The sequence below is a fragment of the Perna viridis genome, chromosome 2 (genome assembly GCF_037379345.1).
Source record: "Perna viridis isolate PV_CMFRI_1.1 ecotype Kerala chromosome 2, ASM3737934v1, whole genome shotgun sequence".
NCBI classification, from domain to species: Eukaryota; Metazoa; Mollusca; class Bivalvia; order Mytilida; family Mytilidae; genus Perna; species Perna viridis.
In genome coordinates, this window is record NC_142446.1 from 19950312 (window position 1) to 19970108 (window position 19797).

The 19797-nt window shown below is 33.1% G+C and overlaps 1 protein-coding gene across 1 annotated transcript; it reads left to right on the plus strand.

The window, feature by feature from the left end:
• The first annotated feature begins 13830 nt into the window (after positions 1-13830).
• LOC148623976 (uncharacterized) lies at positions 13831-17149 on the plus strand. Its single transcript, XM_088567476.1, has 4 exons — positions 13831-14026; positions 14761-14960; positions 15525-15618; positions 15752-17149. Exons 1-4 carry the CDS (start codon positions 13831-13833, stop codon positions 16579-16581), a joined length of 1320 nt encoding a protein of 439 aa, XP_088423602.1. The 3' UTR covers positions 16582-17149.
• The last annotated feature ends 2648 nt before the right edge of the window (positions 17150-19797 follow it).

Below are 19797 nucleotides of genomic sequence, written 5' to 3' on the forward strand. Positions count from 1 at the left end.
CGTGTACCTTTAGATGATGATAACATTGTAAGAATGCCTTATTTCGCGCAAGTTTTAAATTATAAGATCATGAGATGATTGAGGGTTACGTTGCAAAATTACTACTATATTTAGCCATGCTTATAACGCACGAAAGAGGCAAATATGTCACAGATATATGCACAGAAAAAGCTTGATTTTTATGGGTACACTATGAATGGCAGAGTATGTTTCCATCCATTATACTTTAGAACTGAAATCTGTTAGAATCATTGCTGCCGTTCCTACCGCGACGAAGCTTACGACAGTCAGTGCACGTCAACATGATGATATCCTACTTCAATTCAATTATTCGGTACCTTGAACGATGATTTTATTGAGAAAACAAACTGCACAAACACACGTGCAAAATGTTACGTCATTTGGGAATAATTAGTAGTGGTGGATGTATCAAAACAAAGATATAGTTTTAACAGATATTCACCACTGTATCTACGTTATATTTTTAGTAAAACAGGAGAAGATCAACACATTCCAAATTTTCTTGAACTTTTAAATTTACATTTTCCTTTTGAATTTAAAACCACGATAGTACCAAAACTTTTAATGTAAATCCACAGCCACAAAAAGGCCTGACTTTTATTTTTACCTGATTTTGACAAGATCAGTGTGAACAAATGAATCGTTTGTTTCCAAGTTAGCCGTTGTTCGTTTGAATCTTTTGTAATGCACATTAGACATACCCACTGCATGGAATGATGCATTTAGTTTGAAATTAAATTAACATTTTATAAACGTTGTGAAGTATAAAGTGCAAAATGTAGTAGAAAATTTCAAATTTATTTTACATTTTACCCCCAATTTATTTTGACCAAATAATTTCCCAGATTTAATATCAGTTTAAAGGGCAATATTAAATTAGAATAACCTTCATATTAAAAAAAATGTTTTTGTTTAAATTTGTAATTTAATGAAATGTATTTGTTTTAAATTTCAAATTTCAATGACATTAAATTTAGATTAATATCTAATTTAAATATAAAATAAACTCTTTAAACTATGCTGTCAATTAAATTTCAAGTTTACATGCAAATAAATATCAAAATTAAGGGTGCATTATTTGCAAGTTTTATGAGACATTTAATGCATTGTGTAGGCAAATGTATGTTTTAACCTACAATGCTTAAAAACCAGCATGTGTGCAGATAATTTATGGTACTCAATAAGTATATTTATGGTATTATTTGGCTTATCATACGGTCATCATTTGAAAGTTGTTTAGAGCATGGTGAGTTTTTTTTTTCATAATAAAATGTTGCAATGAGCAATTGATACAATATAAGGGTATAGTGCATTTTGACTATTTTTTTCATTTAGGAATACGTGAATGCATTAAATTCTTTATTAATCTTAAAGGTTGTTTTCTCTAAAATAGTTACACAATAATGTCAAGACCACAGGGACTTGTGGGTATAAGTTCAGATCCATTAAATGAGCAAAACTTGTTTCAACATTATTTTACATTTTATCATCCATGACCAAACATTTTAAATGTAAAAAATCGCTAAAACAACATTTCAGGACAAATTTTGGCCATTGAATGGATCTGACTTATGACCTTAGGTCCCTATGGTCAAGACAGGTCAATGGAAAGAATACATGGAGTTTTCTCCCTGAATTTTAATAATAAAGCACACTGTTCAGATAAATGAATACATCATTTCAGAGTCTATACTAAGTTATAAGAGTAATCAAGTGAACTAAGGTTATAGCGGTAATCAAAATAATGTAATCCAGGGACAAAGACCGGATATGGAAAACAGACATACACAAAAAAGAACATAAAGTAACTAAAATCATACATACAAAGTAACAAAAGCAAATGAGCAACTCGGACCCCACTAAAAACTGGGAGCATGGACCAGGTGCGCCGGTAGGGTAAGCGTTCTCTGCCTTTCTAGAAATATACGTGTCTTCCTTATTTACTATTTATGAGTAAAACATTAACCTCATTAAGACTGATAGTTATTAAAATAAGAAAGTTCTTCTTCTTTTTTTCTGTTTACAACTATTTCTTTTTTCTTTTTTGTCTTGTTTTGTTTTGGTTTGTTGTTGTTTTTTTTTTTTTTTTTTTTTTTTCATTAGGATTCGACTTAACAAATTTCACAAATTTCATTGATTTTTCCATTCATAATTGTTGGAAACCACTTATGCGTTTTATCAAAAAATATTAAAGCTGCATTAGCTGTCATATTCGTAAATTTTTATTTCTGTTGAAATATGCCTTAATTTTGAATTATATCTACTAAATTGTACTTTTCCTGTATAATTTCATTTGATATCCACAAATAAAATGCATTAAATCTTTTTGAAAACTAATCAAGAAATAGATGAAATGAAATGAAACTAGACACGTGCGTACCTGTGTATCCGTTATTGTTATTTTTTACCAAGGTTAAGGTAGTACAGTACAGTTAGGTCATTTCTGAAAATGTCGTCTCATTTTGTTGAAATAAGCTGTCTTGAGGCAGTCCGCACAGAGATTTTAAGTGTTTTATCTTAAAAACTGCATATTTTTGAAATCCTTGGTGTGTGAATGTTCAAGTCATTTATAAGTAATTTAGTGATTATTGTTGTAAATTCCAGTAGCCATGATAACATACTGAAAAAAAAATATCATTGAGTTTTAGTACAAGTCAGGGGTGTCTTTCCAAAAGTAACAGCCAAATACTATGTTTTATAAAATATCAGGCACTTAGACACTACCACGGGATGAAAACATGCGCGGGGTAGGTGGAAAAAGGGAAAAATAATAAAACCTTTTTCGTTTTACTCTCTCGCAATTTTAGTTCCAAAAGTTCGTGCGAAAAAAGATATTTTGAAAATCAGCCACATAATGCTAAGGAGAGAACCTAATACGACTGAGGACTGAAACGTTCCGGATACCATTCTTCATTTAAATTACACCTGTTTACATTACATATATTATATCGGTCTATGTATAAATGCTTAAACAATATATCCACCAAATTTTAATTTTTAATTTTAAGTTTTACAAAATTTGACGGGGGTGTGCGAAACAATGCCTGTATAGTGCACCCTAAAGTATTTTAAACCCAGGTGAATGTCCTGTCTGCAATCTTCGGAAATAATGGTGAAAATAATTAGATCAGACCTATCGACCTTCTCTGATTTAAAATACGTTATTTTCACAATATTCTGTAGGTATTATCGGCATTTATTGCTTCAATTGCATTACTACAGACTTATTTCATTGAAACAGCAAAATTCAGTAGAATCAGAACTGAACAAATTTGGCAGCTAATGCAGCTTTAAATGTATATGCATAAAAGAAACCCAAACGTTATGTATTTGTATAAACAACATGTTTAAGTAACCTAATATAGATCAAGATGCTCTCTTAATTATTTTATTTGGTCATTAAAGAGTATTAAAGAAAAGAATACTGTTTAACCTAATGTGTGTATTTTTGATTATTTATGAAAAACGTTCAAAAGTTTACTGTTTCGCCAAAACAACTTCATTAACGTTGCCTGTACCAATGAACAGCACTCTCTATAACGGAAGATAACATGTTAAAAAAAACTTATAATTTAAAATTCGTAACCAGGCCAATACGCGGGGGATAATTGTTCTTACATGTACATTTCAAAATTAATGTACGTTTAACAGTTCACATCAAGTATGTAAACTCAATTGTAAGACAAAACAACCTGCAGTACATCATTAGACATAAGATTAATAGGTCGCGGATTTAACTTATGTCTAGGAATTAAGATGTTTTGTAAATCGGAGATACAATAAAAATGTCTTAATGAGTCTGTCGATTTAGCCATTTTTTTTTTTATTTTATTTTTTTTTTTTTCTTATTTTTTTTTTTTTTCTTTTTTTTTGCTTTTGTTTTTGTTTTTTTTTTTTTAACATTTTCCGAACATCTGATGTATGGTCTTGATGCCTAATGATGTTTACGGTTTCATGTGATGTGGTGTTTATCATAAGAGTATGACACAGCAGTTCCGCATGACCTCATGATGATATAAGTGCATATAGTAAGTGTTTCATTTAGTTTAACAAGTGTTTTATCCTGTTGCACATGCGGTTTAGCTTGAGAATTGTATGCAATGGTTTGTTTGTAATATCACTGACCGAATTATCGAGTTCTATGTACTTCCTCAACACAAATCTAATGAGGGAACGACCTACAATCATGTTCAATTATACGCATTAAGCTTGTAAAATTAAACCCTTTCTTTACCGTTAAACAATAACTCGACTCCTATCTTCAATTTTCATCACGTTCTTAACAAAATGATCGATTTCTACACAAAAGTACTGCTTTTTTCATAGGGTTAAGAAGACATGAAGAGACGTCTTTGGTGAAAATGAAATACAAAATAAAACATTTTGGTGACGAAGGCAAACACAATGCAACCATATATGCCAAAAAAATCTTATTCGTTTGAAATGGCATGTTTCTCCTTGAAATTAACATTGGATATAGACAATTGTTTTGCCACGTCTAATAACAGAATATATCTGATATCCAAAATGTTTTTTTCTTTAAATTTTCTCTATCTTTAACGGATTATGTATAGAAACAGGAAATTAAAGTGATGGGTCCCGTTTGTTTAATACATAGAAAAGAAGACACTATTCCTTTTACAAATAAACTATTTCATTTGAAAGAATATTAGTTTTCATGTATTCCTTAAGTATTCATCTGCATCATGAAAACTAATTCGTTCAACGTATCGTACTTTTCCCTTCCTCTTCCGCCTACCCTCGACTTGACTTTTAATGAGCGACTCGGCTGTTGTTTCCAGAAAAGCAGAGGACGCTTACCCTACCGCCCTACCGGTGCACCTGATCCATGCTCCCAGTTTTTAGTGGAGTCCGAGTTGCTCATTTGGTTTTGTTACTTTGTATGTATGATTTTAGTTACTTTATGTTCTTTGTTGTGTATGTCTGTTTTCCATGTCTGGTCTTTGTCCCTGGATTACATTCTTTTGATTACCGCTATAACCTTGGTTCCATTCATTACTCTTACAAATACGGTGGGTGCAATAGAATTTCGCCAGTTTAAGCCACAGAGGGGATTGGTGTGAGATGATGCATACTTTGAATATCTGCATGACCTGCATGCTTGCATTGCTAACCATCCAAGCACATCAAGCATTCAAAACTAAATTTTCTCTTATCAAATGTTAATTTCTTACAGGTAAATATACAAATTTATTTCAGGTGATGACAGTGCAAATTTTCTTTTCACAGGAAAACTTTTCTGCTTTAGAAATTTATCAACTAAAATTAAAAAATTGAAAAAAAATATTAGCAGTTTACTTAGAGTTCTTCAAGGGTGTATATAGAATTTGTCTTCAGACAATACGTCCTCATTTAATTCCGAAGTTAGACCGAACTAGCCAAATCTATTTTAAATATATTATTAATACTGAAGATAATATGTTGAAATATCATAAAATGAAACAGTTAAAAATAATACATTCAATCTTTGATCACAGTTTCTACGCGTAGAATATTTGAATCAATAATTATGATATAATGTTTGTCTGACTATGAGTACAAATAATGATGATACAAAATATAAGACACCTCTTAGTGTATAAGAGTTAAGAATAAAAGCAAAATAATTCGTAAGTTTAGAACCATCTCTTTACATGGTTTAAGGCGGTGTCCAACACATAGAATTCCTTCGAGTCTAACATCGCATATTTGTTCCGGACAATTTAAGTTCCGAGTTAAAAAGTTACTCTTGAATTTTGTCACTAGTTAAGTTGCCGACCACGAAGTGGCGGAGACTTATTGTTTTTACTGTGTTTCTTATTACTTTTACTTTAAATATTATTATTTTAATTCTCCTGTCATGAAAATTCCTTGTTTTGTCCGCACGTTTTCTCAAAAACGGCTCATCTGATTCAGATGAACCTTCACATGAAGTTAGAACTACTCTTCAAAGGATGCAGAACTCCAAATTTTTTCTTCCAGCTTCCACAATTTTTTTTTCAAAATGGCCGCCGAACTGAACATACCCATTTTTTACACCGGAAATTGGAACATCGAATATTTCGAAAACTGCTGATCAGAATTTGACAAAACTTGGTGTATATATTAAGCTTAATAGTCCAAACAAAATCCCGACAAAAAATAGCGTGCATCTCGGCCGCTATTTTCAAAATGGCTGCCAAGGCCGTCGAAAATTCAAATTTGTCCGATTTCGATGAAAATTGATATCTAGGTTCTCTGAACCGTCCCGATTAATAATGTGTGGGTAAATTCGCAATCGGAACAACGTGTCGGTCGACATTTTTAAAATGGCCGCCACCGCGGTCGAAATTTAAAGTTGTCAGATTTTTATGAAAATTAATATCTAGGTTATTTAAGATGCCGCGATTAATAATCTGCGGCTCAGTCGATAATTTTAACTACGTATCGACCGCCATTTTCAAAAAGGCCGCTACCACGATAAAAAAAATCAAAGTTAATCGATTTCGATGAAATTTGATATCCAGGTTCTTTACGCTGCATCGATTGATTATAAGCAGTTCCATTGACGATATGTTTCTCAAAAGACTGATCAGGAACGGGAGGCGACTTCTACACGTTTCATGGAAACATAAATTTTAATTAATGTTTTCCATTTCTAGTTGTTAAGTTCCGTTGGAACGAATAGACGGGCTTTTACACTGAAAAAATATTTATAAAAACTATAGTATGTTTAGATACAAGTATAACAAATGTTTTCTCATCAGGTTATCGCTAAATAAAGTTAGAATGATTTATTTATGTCTGCCTATTCATGTCAAGAAAAATATACATTGTCTTATCACGACGACATAATTATGCATAAATGAAAACCAGAAGTAACACCCACTTAATCGTATATGGAAGTGCTACGTCATTAGTTCTCAATCTCCATTTGGGTGCATTTAAAATGCATACACGTGCCCGAAAAAAATACTAAATCTTCAAAAGTAGCTCGTATATGTAATGCCGAGTGGCCAAATGATCTGTGTATGAGTGTGATAATCGTGTTTAGAAAGTAAGAAGACAAAGTTCTCGTTTTCTGTCAGCTTTCATTTTCGTTAGGTATACATCCCCGCGTGGCGAAAAACACAACTACTTTGCACACTATTTCAGGACTTGAACAGAGGGGTGCAAATAAATAGTTATAATCTGTGTATCGTTCTTCCTTTGCCGCTGGGTTATATATATTAACAAGCCCGGTAAACTAAATTATGGCCAAGAGGGAGCGTGGGCGGCTTCTTTTATCTTTACACGGTTCGGTGCCTCGCAATACAGTTGTCGACGCAAGTGTATGACTTCGAAAATTGAAATATAATTTCGTTTCTTTTGTCTTACGAATTTTGAAATAAAACAATTTACATGGAGAATTTGACACAATACACAATTTATGATAGGCGACCCTAGGTGAGTTTAAGGGAGCTTTCCTGGTAACAATATTTTTATAGGTCAGTTAAAATATTTTATTTTAGCAAAAAAAGATTTAGAACACGAGGAAGCTTTTGCACGAAACCTTTATGGGTCCTCAAATAAAATTATCAAAAACCAAAAAAAAAAATGAAAAATGTTCGTATTATAGCTGTACTTGCGGGGTACTAGTATACTTGTCAGGAGTAACGTTCCGTAAAAAGGGGTGAAATCAATATTTTCATTGAAGATCGAGATCGGATTAGTGTAAATCTTAAAATGATGATTTAATTTACTTTAAGTAAAAAGTTCAATGAAACATGACAGCACATAATGAAATATTTCTATGTAACCTTCGAAAAGAAGTGATGCCGTCTCTCTGTGGATTCTAGTCTTCGCACATGCAATAGTTAAATATTTCTGTCTTTGTTTATTATTTTCTTCTCGAAGTTGTTTGTTAGTATATATTAGCTGGCAAAACTTAAAATATTTTCACTCTCAGTTGTAGAAATCACGTAAAAAGTGCAGAAGCCCCACGCATTTCAACCACTCGATCTATGAATTGATAAACAGACATAGCACGGTCACGTGACCACGTGGTTAATTAAAATTCGTATGACTTGGGTCATCGTCGATTTCGAATCAATTTATCTTCAATTAAACGTTTTTATGATATATATCAGGTGTAATAAATCAAATAAACCAAAAATTGAAAAAAAATGTGTCATGTCTCCTTTAAAACATATGAAAACATATGTCTACCGGTATTATATCAATGAATCAATTTTTGTTCGTATAAAGCATCTACACACGAATTTCCAAAGAAAACCTTGAATCATCATATGGTTTAAACCGTTGTAGTTGTATGTTTTTTAATTCGTTAGAACTAAACATGTTGGTTATAAACGTAAGTTCTAATTTGCACACCAGCTAAATATACATGATTGGATCTAAGTAATAAGTTAAAAAAGTTCCTCTACAAAGATATTGTCCACTGTATAAATAATTACATGGCAATAAGTGATTGAACATTTCAAATTTCCCTTTATTTTTTGTTAAAATAAGAAATCATATTTCATCAAGTTATCTTAATTATATAACAATCTTTACACTTTATGCCGTCAAGGTTTTATCATTTTTGTACAAGAAATATAGATTGATATGTAAAATGAATTTAAAACCCACCAGAAAAAAAGTAACTGCCGGATAAAAATGAGTACAGCATAAAATTCGTTTCGGATGAAAAGGTGAGCTTTTTACTTGTAAATCAAATCCAAATTGTCAATATGTTATTTGTATTGGTTAGTTTCTTATTAAGGTGCTGCAATGATATATTTGATTTTCTTCGATAAAAATAAAACATTATATTTAAATTTTAGCTTTGAAAAAAAAATATTTAAAAAACAATTTGGAATATATATTCACCTTTCTTGAATATTTGCCGACCTGAGCTGTAGGATTCTATTTTTTCTCGAATGTCAGTCGACCTAATCTGTAGGATTCTATTTCTTCTCGAAAATCAGTCGACCTAAGCTCTAGGATTCTATTTTGCTCGAATGTCAGTCGACCTCAGCAGTAGGATGGTTACAGGATCTTCCTCGAATATCAGTCGGCCTTAGCTGTAGGATTCTTTTTTTCTCGAATGTCAGTCGACTTAAGCTGTAGGATTCTGTTTTGCTCGATTGTCAGTCAACCTAAGCCGTAGGATTCTATTTTTTCTCGAATGTCAGTCGAACTAAGCTGTAGGATTCTATTTTGCTCGAATGTCAGTCGACCTCAGCTGTAGGATGGTTACAGGATCTTTCTCGAATGTCAGTCGACCTTAGCTGTAGGATTCTATTTTTTTCTCGAATGTCGTCAGTCTACCTAAGCTGTAGGATTCTTTTTTTATTTGTTTTTCAGAAAATGTTCCTTCTATTTCACAGAAACATCTTTATTAATACAATTGTAGCATGCTAAAATAATGACTGATATATCTTATTCGTGTAGTATTGACAATCAATAATTCCTGTATAGGACATTTGCATCTAAAGATTTCGAATTTACTTTTAAATGAAGAATTTAAAGGATTGTACATCAAGCATAGCAATAAAACATAAAGTAACGGTTATCATAATCAACAGGTTCGACAGAAAACATGCAATTTTTCCGATGACATAAATAGTTTATTTTTTCATATAACAGTAAACTGTATAATCTCAACTTACATAATGAAAGTCGATTCAGGTTTTTGTCGTATAAAACAAATGAATGAAATTGTGCATCTTTTGGAAGGGTATTCGCACAAAAATTTGGCTAAGGAAGTGGACCCATAACCTTCCTTTTCTCGATAATCGTACAATATTCCATACAAATGTAAAGATATGATATAAATGAAATTTAATCATTTTTAATAAATGTATGACATAGGCTGGAGTAGATATAAAATGTAGACAGCTTTTAAAACATTATAGGAACACCAATGAACGTTGCATGATAAACGAATCAACAAGCAATCATTTTTGATAATTTATCTTATTACTTATTTTATTAAGAAATCTGGAAAGGGGTTCGGGATATGCTGTCGCCTTTTGTTCACCTTAAGCTTGCTCAAGCCGCACTATTGGCGAAATATTTGGTGTGGAGAAATCCAAACCATAAACGCCTGTAGAGTGATTAATTCAACATTTTACAGAGTGTGAACTTAAAACAAAAAAAATTGCAGCCAAACGTGTATAAAGAACTTCATTGTATAGTTCCATCACTTTAATCACGAAAGTGTGCACTTAATTTCCATTGTACACTATTTTCCTAGAAGCACAGCCTAAAATTCAAAACAAGAAAGTTAATTAAACGTATAAAAACATATATACCAACCCCATGACTCCAACTAAATGGTTTATTTCTTTCATGAATATAAATAAAATCTGTATCACATGCAGTATCAATCAAAGACTCCTATATGACCCCTTGGGTCACCGGCTTGGATCAACATAGAAAAATTGATACATATATATTTATATAATAAAGTCCAAGGTACATGCAAACTCTAAAAAAGATGAAAGGCCACAAATTTGAGATGTTACCTATTGTTATTTAACCATATATCTGAAAATGATTAAGAGTATTAGTGAAATGCTTCTATTCACAGCAATAAAGATTTCGTTCTGTCGGCCTGTCTTTCCATACGCCAAATTGACAGCATATCCTCAAATTTTATATTTGTTAAAAACATTATACCTAAATTTTTAGGGTTATAACGTACACATTCAAGAAAATTTGTTGTTTTTCAAGATTTTAATGATTCAAAGTTGAAAATGCAAGATAATCATTTCAAAGTTGAACAAATTCAAGATAATATTTTGAACAAATAATACAAAATATTTATAGGGGATGTAATAACGTGTAAAAACTGGCTGAAGTTGTAACACTATCAAAAGCATAAAATAATGTCTGCATATAGGTTCCCTTGGTAACGAGTCCATTGAAAACAACAATTTAAGCGGTTTTCTTACATTAGTCAACTGTAAAAAACGACAGACACAAGAATAAAACATTACATGTTCAGCTTAAACTAATCGTATGGTGAAGTCTCATACATCACTTGATTAATATGAATTTTTTTTCTTTAAAAGATAACTGTTTGATATACAACAAAATGAATGTAGGTTGACTCGTGTCATAACCTTTATCACATTACATAGTCATCTGACCTCAGTCAAATCTGGCGGCTCTTGTAAATGTTGTGGCTAATAAAAAACGTGATATATTTAACCAATATAGATCACGATACTGAGGGTCTTAAGGATGTGTTTGGACCGGTTAATTTATGAATTTCGCGTACATGGTATATATGCGTAGACATTCATTACATACCATTCATCAGAAACAAGTCACATCTGACGGTGCCCAATTATACACATAAACAAAGCAGAACCTGGGTTTTTTTTAGTCGACAAATTATATTTACTCGATAATTAATTTTTCGGCTCCAGAGGCTCCAGAGCATTGTCTAATTGATAAGAATATTTAATAATGTAACAACTAAGCCGCTGAATACGAACGTTTGGCTTCGGGCTGATTAACAAAATAGATTATGCAGTAAAGTTCATTTATATAATCGTATAATCAGAACACAGTTGATACAAAATTGACGGATTACTATAACATGAATCTTTCTGATTTCGAATTTTTAATTTTGATATGTGCATTCATTGGAATTTTTGAATATGAAGTTAATGGTAAGTATTCTACAGTACATGGTGTTATGTTCAGTACAAGTGACAATACAAGCACGAACTTATGGAAATGTGAGCATGAGATATCATAGTTGTGTTCATATCAACCTTTGTAACGGGACATATCTAACATTGAAAGGGCTGGATACATTTATCCATAGAACCCCATCCGAAAATCAAATGGTTGCTCTCTTATTTGTGTTTGTTTGTTCTTCTCATCGGTATTGCAGGTTACAGGTTTTTATCGTAAAAGACGGCATTTTATTACATTTTTACTAGGTGTCTCAAGTTTGTATTCTGCAAATTTGAAAAGATCAGCAGTAGATCGAATCTATACTTCACATTTAAGTACAGCAACGTCCTTCTGATTTTTCAACGTACCGCCTGTAGCATCTTGAGGCCATTTTCCGCGGCTGCTTTCGATTTTTTTAAACAATTTTGGAATATCTGAAGTTGTCAATTGAATTCACAAGCTTTTCAAAACACTTATGCTCTTTTGTATTGACTTTAACACCCATTGCATAATTATAGCTTTGTGTTATATAGATCTTAGAAACTCGGATATCAGTTTCTGTGCATGATCAACAAAATGCTGATCGTGTTTTTCGTATGGGAATATTACATAACAATGTTTGTATACTACATTAGGTTCCTCTGGTGAACTTGAAATTCCGTGTATTTCCAAAAAAAAAAATGTATATAGATCAGTGAAACATTAGAAGATAGTTCAGTTCTTTGGAAATAATTGGATTTAATTTTGACATTCGCAAAGCACATATAGTTCTAAAAAATCGTTAATAGTTATACATTCACATTTAGGAAGATTTTAAATGATGGTTTTTTTTTCAATTAATCATTTTGCCACTTTGTACTTTTAATCATTAATTCGGTTCATTATAAGCCACATTAAATTCAGGCTCGCTAAATTTTAAGGCTTTTACGCCACAGTTTGAACAACATCTTTCAAAGCAATCCTAAGAATACATTTCCACAACCGTAACGGGACACATAGTGTCATTACATAATTCTGATAGCCAATCACTCCATCGTTAACTAGTTTGCGGTATATCATAAAGACGTTTAATGTGTAATTATTATATATGTGATACCAACAAAAAAAAGCGGTGTGATCTTTCAAACAAGATGCTTTTACAAAAATAGTACACAGTATGGAGACAAAGCGAAGCTACCAAATCATTGTTACAATGAATATCTTTATTTTCTAGAAAATGTTCCTAGCTTTGTTTTGTTTACCTTGAAGTCATCACAAGTAATGTACTTTCAAAAAGGCTAGCCGTCTCTTTGCTTTAATTAATGTTTAGAATAAAATTTTATGCGACTTTTTTATAACGAAACTATTGGTATTCTGATGGTAAACTATTAGGATCTGTTTTCATATAGTTGTACACACGAAATGTTGCTGTATCGTTCATTTTCGGTCGATTCCGTATATCTCCGTTACCTGTTTTATAGTTTTTCTCATCAAAAATATATTTAAACATAAACAAGATAGCTCTGTTACTTTCTCCTCTAAGTATATTAAAACACTTCTTTCTTCTTTTCTGTTTCCTTTGCTCGTGTGTGTCTAATTCAAGAGATGCCATCCCGTGCTTTGCACGGATTTCCATCCACATTTCAGCCAAACCAGCGACTTGACCAATCAGCATCCGTTATTTTATAAAATATTATCCATGTTACGCGACTGGTTGCCCATGTTTAGCTTTTGAATGTTCATTCCTTCTAGCATGCAAGACGGGATCTTTCCGATATATTTATCTTTATTAATACTTTGTGTTAATATCGACAAAAATAATACGGAAGAATCGAAACAAAAGGACAGCTCGGAGACATCAGAATCCACATACATGGACAAAACATGAAAACAGGAAGGATGAACATACACAATATAGATACTAGTATAAAATACAATTACATCTCAAAACTGAAGATGCAAGACAAAACGCACAAAATATTAATCCCACATCAGAATAGGTACTCCCGAAATGTCCTGCTCTGCCAGAAACCGTCACCTAATTAAGTGTAAATTTCGATGGGTTGTCAATCTAGTAAGTCGTGAAATCTAAAGGAGGATAAGTTGTTTTATCTGTGAGATAGAAACTCCAGATCGGGGATTCAATGTGATGATGACCATAAAACTTATATAGTGATGACAGTAACAAAAGCTGTACATATATGTCTAAGTTTATTGGATAGTATCCGTACTATACTTAGAAAATCTGTGTATAATCAACTGTATGATATATACTTCATAGGCTGGAGATGTAAGTATATTGCCACCGAGAAAGGAGAAGTTACAACTGGAAAGTCATCACGTTCGTCAAAAGTGTTTCCGTATTTTACCAGTAATTTAAATGTGCTATTTACACATAGCACTTCGTACAATTATTGTGTGTAATCAATTTTTTTAGAAAGTAAAATGTGATAATAATTACATAAATTATATACTTGAAATTTAACATGATAGTAGACTTACCGAAGGAAATTGTACACGCGTTTTTCTTTAAATTTCACAAGACAGTTACCAGACTCTTTAGTCATTTGCTCAATTGGTCAGATTTTTACTCACGCCGGATATGAACTAGATGTGAAAAAAAATGAATGCTTGTAAATATTCCGTAGAAATGGACCTTGTTCACTTTTGTTTGAAACTGAAAGAGAGGAAAGTGTATTCTGTATGATAGGTATGCATAAAGATTCTCGCATATGTATATAGTGCATTTAGTGTTAAATTAACTTTTAAAAAATGAAAAATCAAATGTATATAATTGTTGTATTAATATATATAAACAAATCATAATTAGCAAAACATGCGGAAACGAAAGGTATAAATATGCGGAAACAGCAACCAACACCTTAATAATTTGATTTCACTGCAAAATTACATAACATTTAATAGACATTTTTTTAATTCATTGAAGACATTTTCAATTCATTTCAAATAATTATGACAAAAAAAGTAAGTTGCACGTAACCCACAGTGAATTTAACAGTCAAAATTAATTCTGAGTGAAATTAGTTCCCGGAGGGAGTTACAAACTAAACCCGAAGTGCACAAAATGTTTATTTCTGTTTGTAGGATTCACATACAACGGATGTTATTGGAATGACGACAATTACACACTCATCCACCGTTACCCTTCCTTTCCAAGCACAGTAGGATGTCTCGTTACGTGTATCGGTGCTTCGAAGGGTTATATTTATGCTGGTACTCAAACGGTAACTTCAAGAAACTATCAAGTTTCTTTTTACAGCTACACAATAGTCCGTCTAACACCTGCAATCACTGAATCATATTTCTGAAAAAGTATGCAGTAGCAGATGAATAACGAGAAAAATAGGTAAAAGTGCATTTGCCTAAATCCTGGATGGCATACATCAGCCCCGTGCAGGTCCGGGAGTCAAAAGAATAGGCCTGCAGCAGCAACTAAGCTTGTCGTAAAAGGCGACTAAATAGTGCTCAGAAACCTAGCCGAGGGCTAGGCGCTCTGCCCACAGAGCAAATGGGATGTGTGCCCCAGATGGTGGAATGGGGTACTCATGGCGTGTTACATGCTGGGGTTGTCAGGCTATAATACGGAAAACCTGACCGCAAACCATAGTGGTGCACCGTGTTGGGAAAGATACTAAGTTCCTCGCACATTAAAGAACCCTGCTGTGGTATTCGAAAGGAGTAGGAAACTTTGCACGCCGGCGCAGGAGGCTAAATTGCCCGACCCTACCCATCCCTTTTTTTATCTTGTGGCAATCAAAATTTGTTGACCCTATCATCCTTGTGTCCCATCCCATTTTTCATTTCATGTTCATTTTATCATTCATTTCATGTTCATCGTCTGAATATAGCTAAATATAGCTGCTCGAACGTATGAGGTAAGCAAACCTTATGCTGGAAAGATTCATGGGGTTGCGATGCTACTATGGAACAACTACTTTGAAGGTAATACTGTATGTGTTCTTTCTACTGCGTATTCTGTCCCATTCTAAAACAGACTAAAAATGAAAATGAAACGATTATATCAATTGTATCAAAATTAAATTTTATATTTTGACTATGATTTTACTTTTTTCAGGACCCGTTATAAATGTCGAACAACGAGCAACAAACACCAGTAATAGAGTTAATATAAGTGGCAGTTCTAATGGGCTTCAGGAGTCTTTCGCGTCCACCAGACCACCTAATGGAGATGACAATACGATAGTTACAACTTTATTTCAGACAAAATCTTATTTTGAAAGATTAACATTGGAATTCGAAGACTCAAAAAATATTTTACCCAATGATCAAATGAAGAAAACAGCTCATTCGATAAATATAGGGACAGAAACCCTTCAGCCTAATTCTCATACTTTTAAAGATGCAGATTTTCCAGAAATGATAAATTATGAGTCTACCACTCATCCAAAGTACGAAACGATGGAATATAAAGCCTCTTTGAACAATACGCAATCTCGAAATTCAAATCTAGATTTAAATATACCGGCTTTGGGTCAATCTTCAAGTTTCACTGGTGGAGAAAATACAAGGAAATCGTCCACTCCTGCAACAAAATGGAGAAAAACACTCACACTGTCATTGCTTTTGAATACTTCGTCAGGCTTTTGTCGTTGTTTTACATGTTTAAAGAGCAATTCTAAATGGGAATATCTGAGGGAAACAAATATTACACGAGAGGACCTACAAGTCCTGCTGGAGGAAGATCTACAAGAGATCCTTAAAAACTTGACCGTTAACAAGAAAAACACAACTTATTTCAAGAATAGGAAGAAATCAGTTAGGGATCATCGAATCTCGTCCATTTTAATTGGTCTTTTGGGAAGCATTATTATATGTGTACCTATTTTATTAATTGTCTGTTCAGACATAAAGCAAGTTATTTTGAATCATCAAAGTCCAGTATAAAAACGTACAAAACGTAGAGGCTACTTCAAATATTTCTATGTCTTGACTCTGACACAAAGCAGTATGTGGTTTTCTTTCTTTATTTCGTATTGTATTCACCTTTTAGACCGTAACAAATTCGCAATATGTCCTCTTATTACGTATGATATACTTTTCACAACTATTGTAAAACCTGTAAATATTGAAATCTATACAACTCTCGACAATAACTCACCTATCCTTGCCATTTTGAAACTCAATATTTAAAAAACCAACTTACTGAAAGAGAAAGATATCCACTCACTTAAAGGCCAATGTAATGCAAAAGTACAGTGTTTTCAACTGTACGAGGTGTATCTCAAGATCCTGAGTTTAATTTTAGTTCATATTAATTTAAAATTTCTATTACATTATCAATCAATATACTTTTTTATACTAAAGTATATGCGCTATTAGCAATATTTTATAATACATAACCTCTTGGACTTCATCACATTCCAACTAAAATGTATTCTATACCTCTCACTGTACTACACTACCTTTACAAAGCAAGTCTTGACACTCCTGTTTCTGAACCTACCTCATCATTGTTCAGACTTGTAACTATCATTTTGGATATTGGTTTCCACAGACTCTTTAAACCAGTTTGTGTTAAAGGTTAATATGAAGAAAAACGATCATATAATACTAGTATATATGATAAATATGTTGTACCAGTAGACAAAGCCCAATTAAACATTGTTTTGGGCTGCAAAACGTACTACATCCAATTTTTATTATCATAGGTAGACGTAGAAAACAGTAATAAGATCTATACTGCTACCACACTCTCCGAGGAAGAGATAGTCGGAAAGCATAAATCTGTGCTATCCTCGTTTGGTATCTCTACCTACGACGACGATTGTGATCTACGGTCTATGTACTGGACTCCTAAACTCCACAAGAATCCATACACACAACGCTACATAGCTGGATCTGCTAAGTGTACCACCAAACCTCTTTCCAAATTTTTAACTTCTATACTCACAGTTGTCAAGGAGGGTCCCTAGTCCTACCACGACACTTGTTACTCCCGTAGTAGTATTAATTCAATGTGGATCCTTAAAAATTCGCACGACCTTCTGGAAACCCTCAATTCAAGAATGTTACCAGAATACAATAGCATTAAAACCTATGATTTTTCTCGCATCTACTCCAAAGAACTTGAGATAAAGGATACTTCAGACACTGTGAAGTCAGCCTCATATCTTGACCTACACTTAGAGATTGATGGTAAAGGAAGTTTCATGGTCGTCGTCATGAACTCATGGATCGTTACGGTATATCCATCTGCACAATGAAAATTGGTTTGTTCAACGTGTCATAGTCTTTGTTCCTCTATCATCTGCTTGACGTGACTTGACGTTCATGAGCGACTTGGCGGGTGTTTCTAGAAAAGCATAGGACGTTTCTCCACTGGTGCTTCTGGCCCATGCTCCCAGTTTTTATTGAAGGCCGAGTTGCTAATTTACCTTTATTACTTTATATGTATTGTTTGGTTATTTTATGTTCTTTGTTGTGTTACTCTGTTTTCCATGTCTGGTCTTCGTCCCTGGATTGCATTCTTTTGATTTCCGCTAGAATCTTGGTTCCTTGATTACTCTTTCAAACAATGATTACTATTTACCGAAGATGGACATGCTTTCTCTGTGCGCTGCATTGTTGAAGCCAATGTTAATATATGGACTTTAGGGGTTGGGAATTTTATGCTTGGGCAAATTTCGGTAAATATTTAAAACTATTATAATTATAACTATTTCGTGTTCAGACAAGTCTGACTACTGTGTAGGTGATTACACCGGGGCCTATGGTCCACCAACATCCAATGCAATTGGTTGAGTAGTAGTGGAAAAAGGAAACCAAATGAATTCGAGACCTGCCTTTGATTGTGTGAACTATTGTATAGTACATTGGCAACTTAAATAGCTTCTCCCTGACCAATGTGCTCGATGTTTAATAACAAACGGTTTTATTTGATTTATCGAATGGTTTGTTATAGTACAAGTCACTGGTTGTAGTTCATTGAGTATTCATTGGAAAACGTGATATCAATCTCCAAATGTCATGGGGCAAAGCAAAATATCTCTGCAAACTATACAATATATCAGACAATTAATAATTTAAGCTAAGGTAACATTCATGGTAACGTGGAATTTCATTTGAGAGCATCGTAAATTTCAGGGGCCTGTTTAGCAAATACGTAGTTACATAATTAGGTTATTATATTTTAAGAAGAAATACATTATACATATAGCGGAGAAGAAAAGTTTTTTTTAAGTTAACATTACTAGAAAGTGGATATGTAACTAATTTTTATATATAAGGAGTTCAAATGCCACCGACGTTTCAGATTCTTTCTCATGCAGTCAAGAAAAATAAAGCTGTCTTATTCCTCAAACTATCAAACTCTTTAAAAAAAATGTAGACTACATTGCTCCGGGCAATACGTTTCAAACCATATGCATATTTTTTTTTTTTTAAATCCGTCGGTATAATTTTAAATTTCTGCGTGCTAGAACGTAAGGATATGTCATTCACATGATCCTGATAAATACATGACAAAAAAAATTACAAATCGGTACTTGTCATGACATAAATGTGCAGTTTCGTTTCTCTTTGATTTGGTTGTTTCATTCTCTTCTTAGACGGCCAAATAATTTGCGTTATGGCGTATTTTGTTAAAAACACCGATTTTGCATATGTTATAAAAGCAATTGTTCTCTTATATGTTATCGCCTACCCCCCCCCCCCCAAACTCCACCCACCCCCTGTTATATGCAACACCATTTTAAAGACATGTTTTCAGCCCTCTGGTGAGGTGTACCGCCCAATTGTTCAAAATTCACTCATTATGAAACATATACATATCACATCACGGGGAAATAGTATACGGACAAGTAATATAAGCAAAGACTGAAGTCTCCAAAGTAGCTAATCGTCAAATAGTCTATGCCACAGATTTTGGCAAAATTGCTTTCAACATCTGAAATTGCACAAATGCGATATGCTCTAAAATCGGGTAAATTCCGCTAGAATCTGGCTTCCCTAGATATGATTACTCTTTCGTAACCGCGATGACCCGAATGTTTTTCAGTCAAAACAACTCGTTACCAGGAATTGCGGGAAATGTTTCCGTTCCACAAGTTCTTTCAAATTTTAGCGATCTTTGGCTTTTTATAAATATCGTCTGCGGGCTGC

What these genes read in the sequence shown, in the direction of transcription:
- LOC148623976 (XM_088567476.1), top strand. Translation starts at nt 13,831, where the DNA reads ATGACAGTAACAAAAGCTGTACATATATGTCTAAGTTTATTGGATAGT. An exon ending in AGTGTTTCCGTATTTTACCA is followed by an intron (nt 14,027 to 14,760) that starts GTAATTTAAATG and finishes TTCTGTTTGTAG; the next exon opens with GATTCACATACAACGGATGT. An exon ending in ATGGAACAACTACTTTGAAG is followed by an intron (nt 15,619 to 15,751) that starts GTAATACTGTAT and finishes TACTTTTTTCAG; the next exon opens with GACCCGTTATAAATGTCGAA.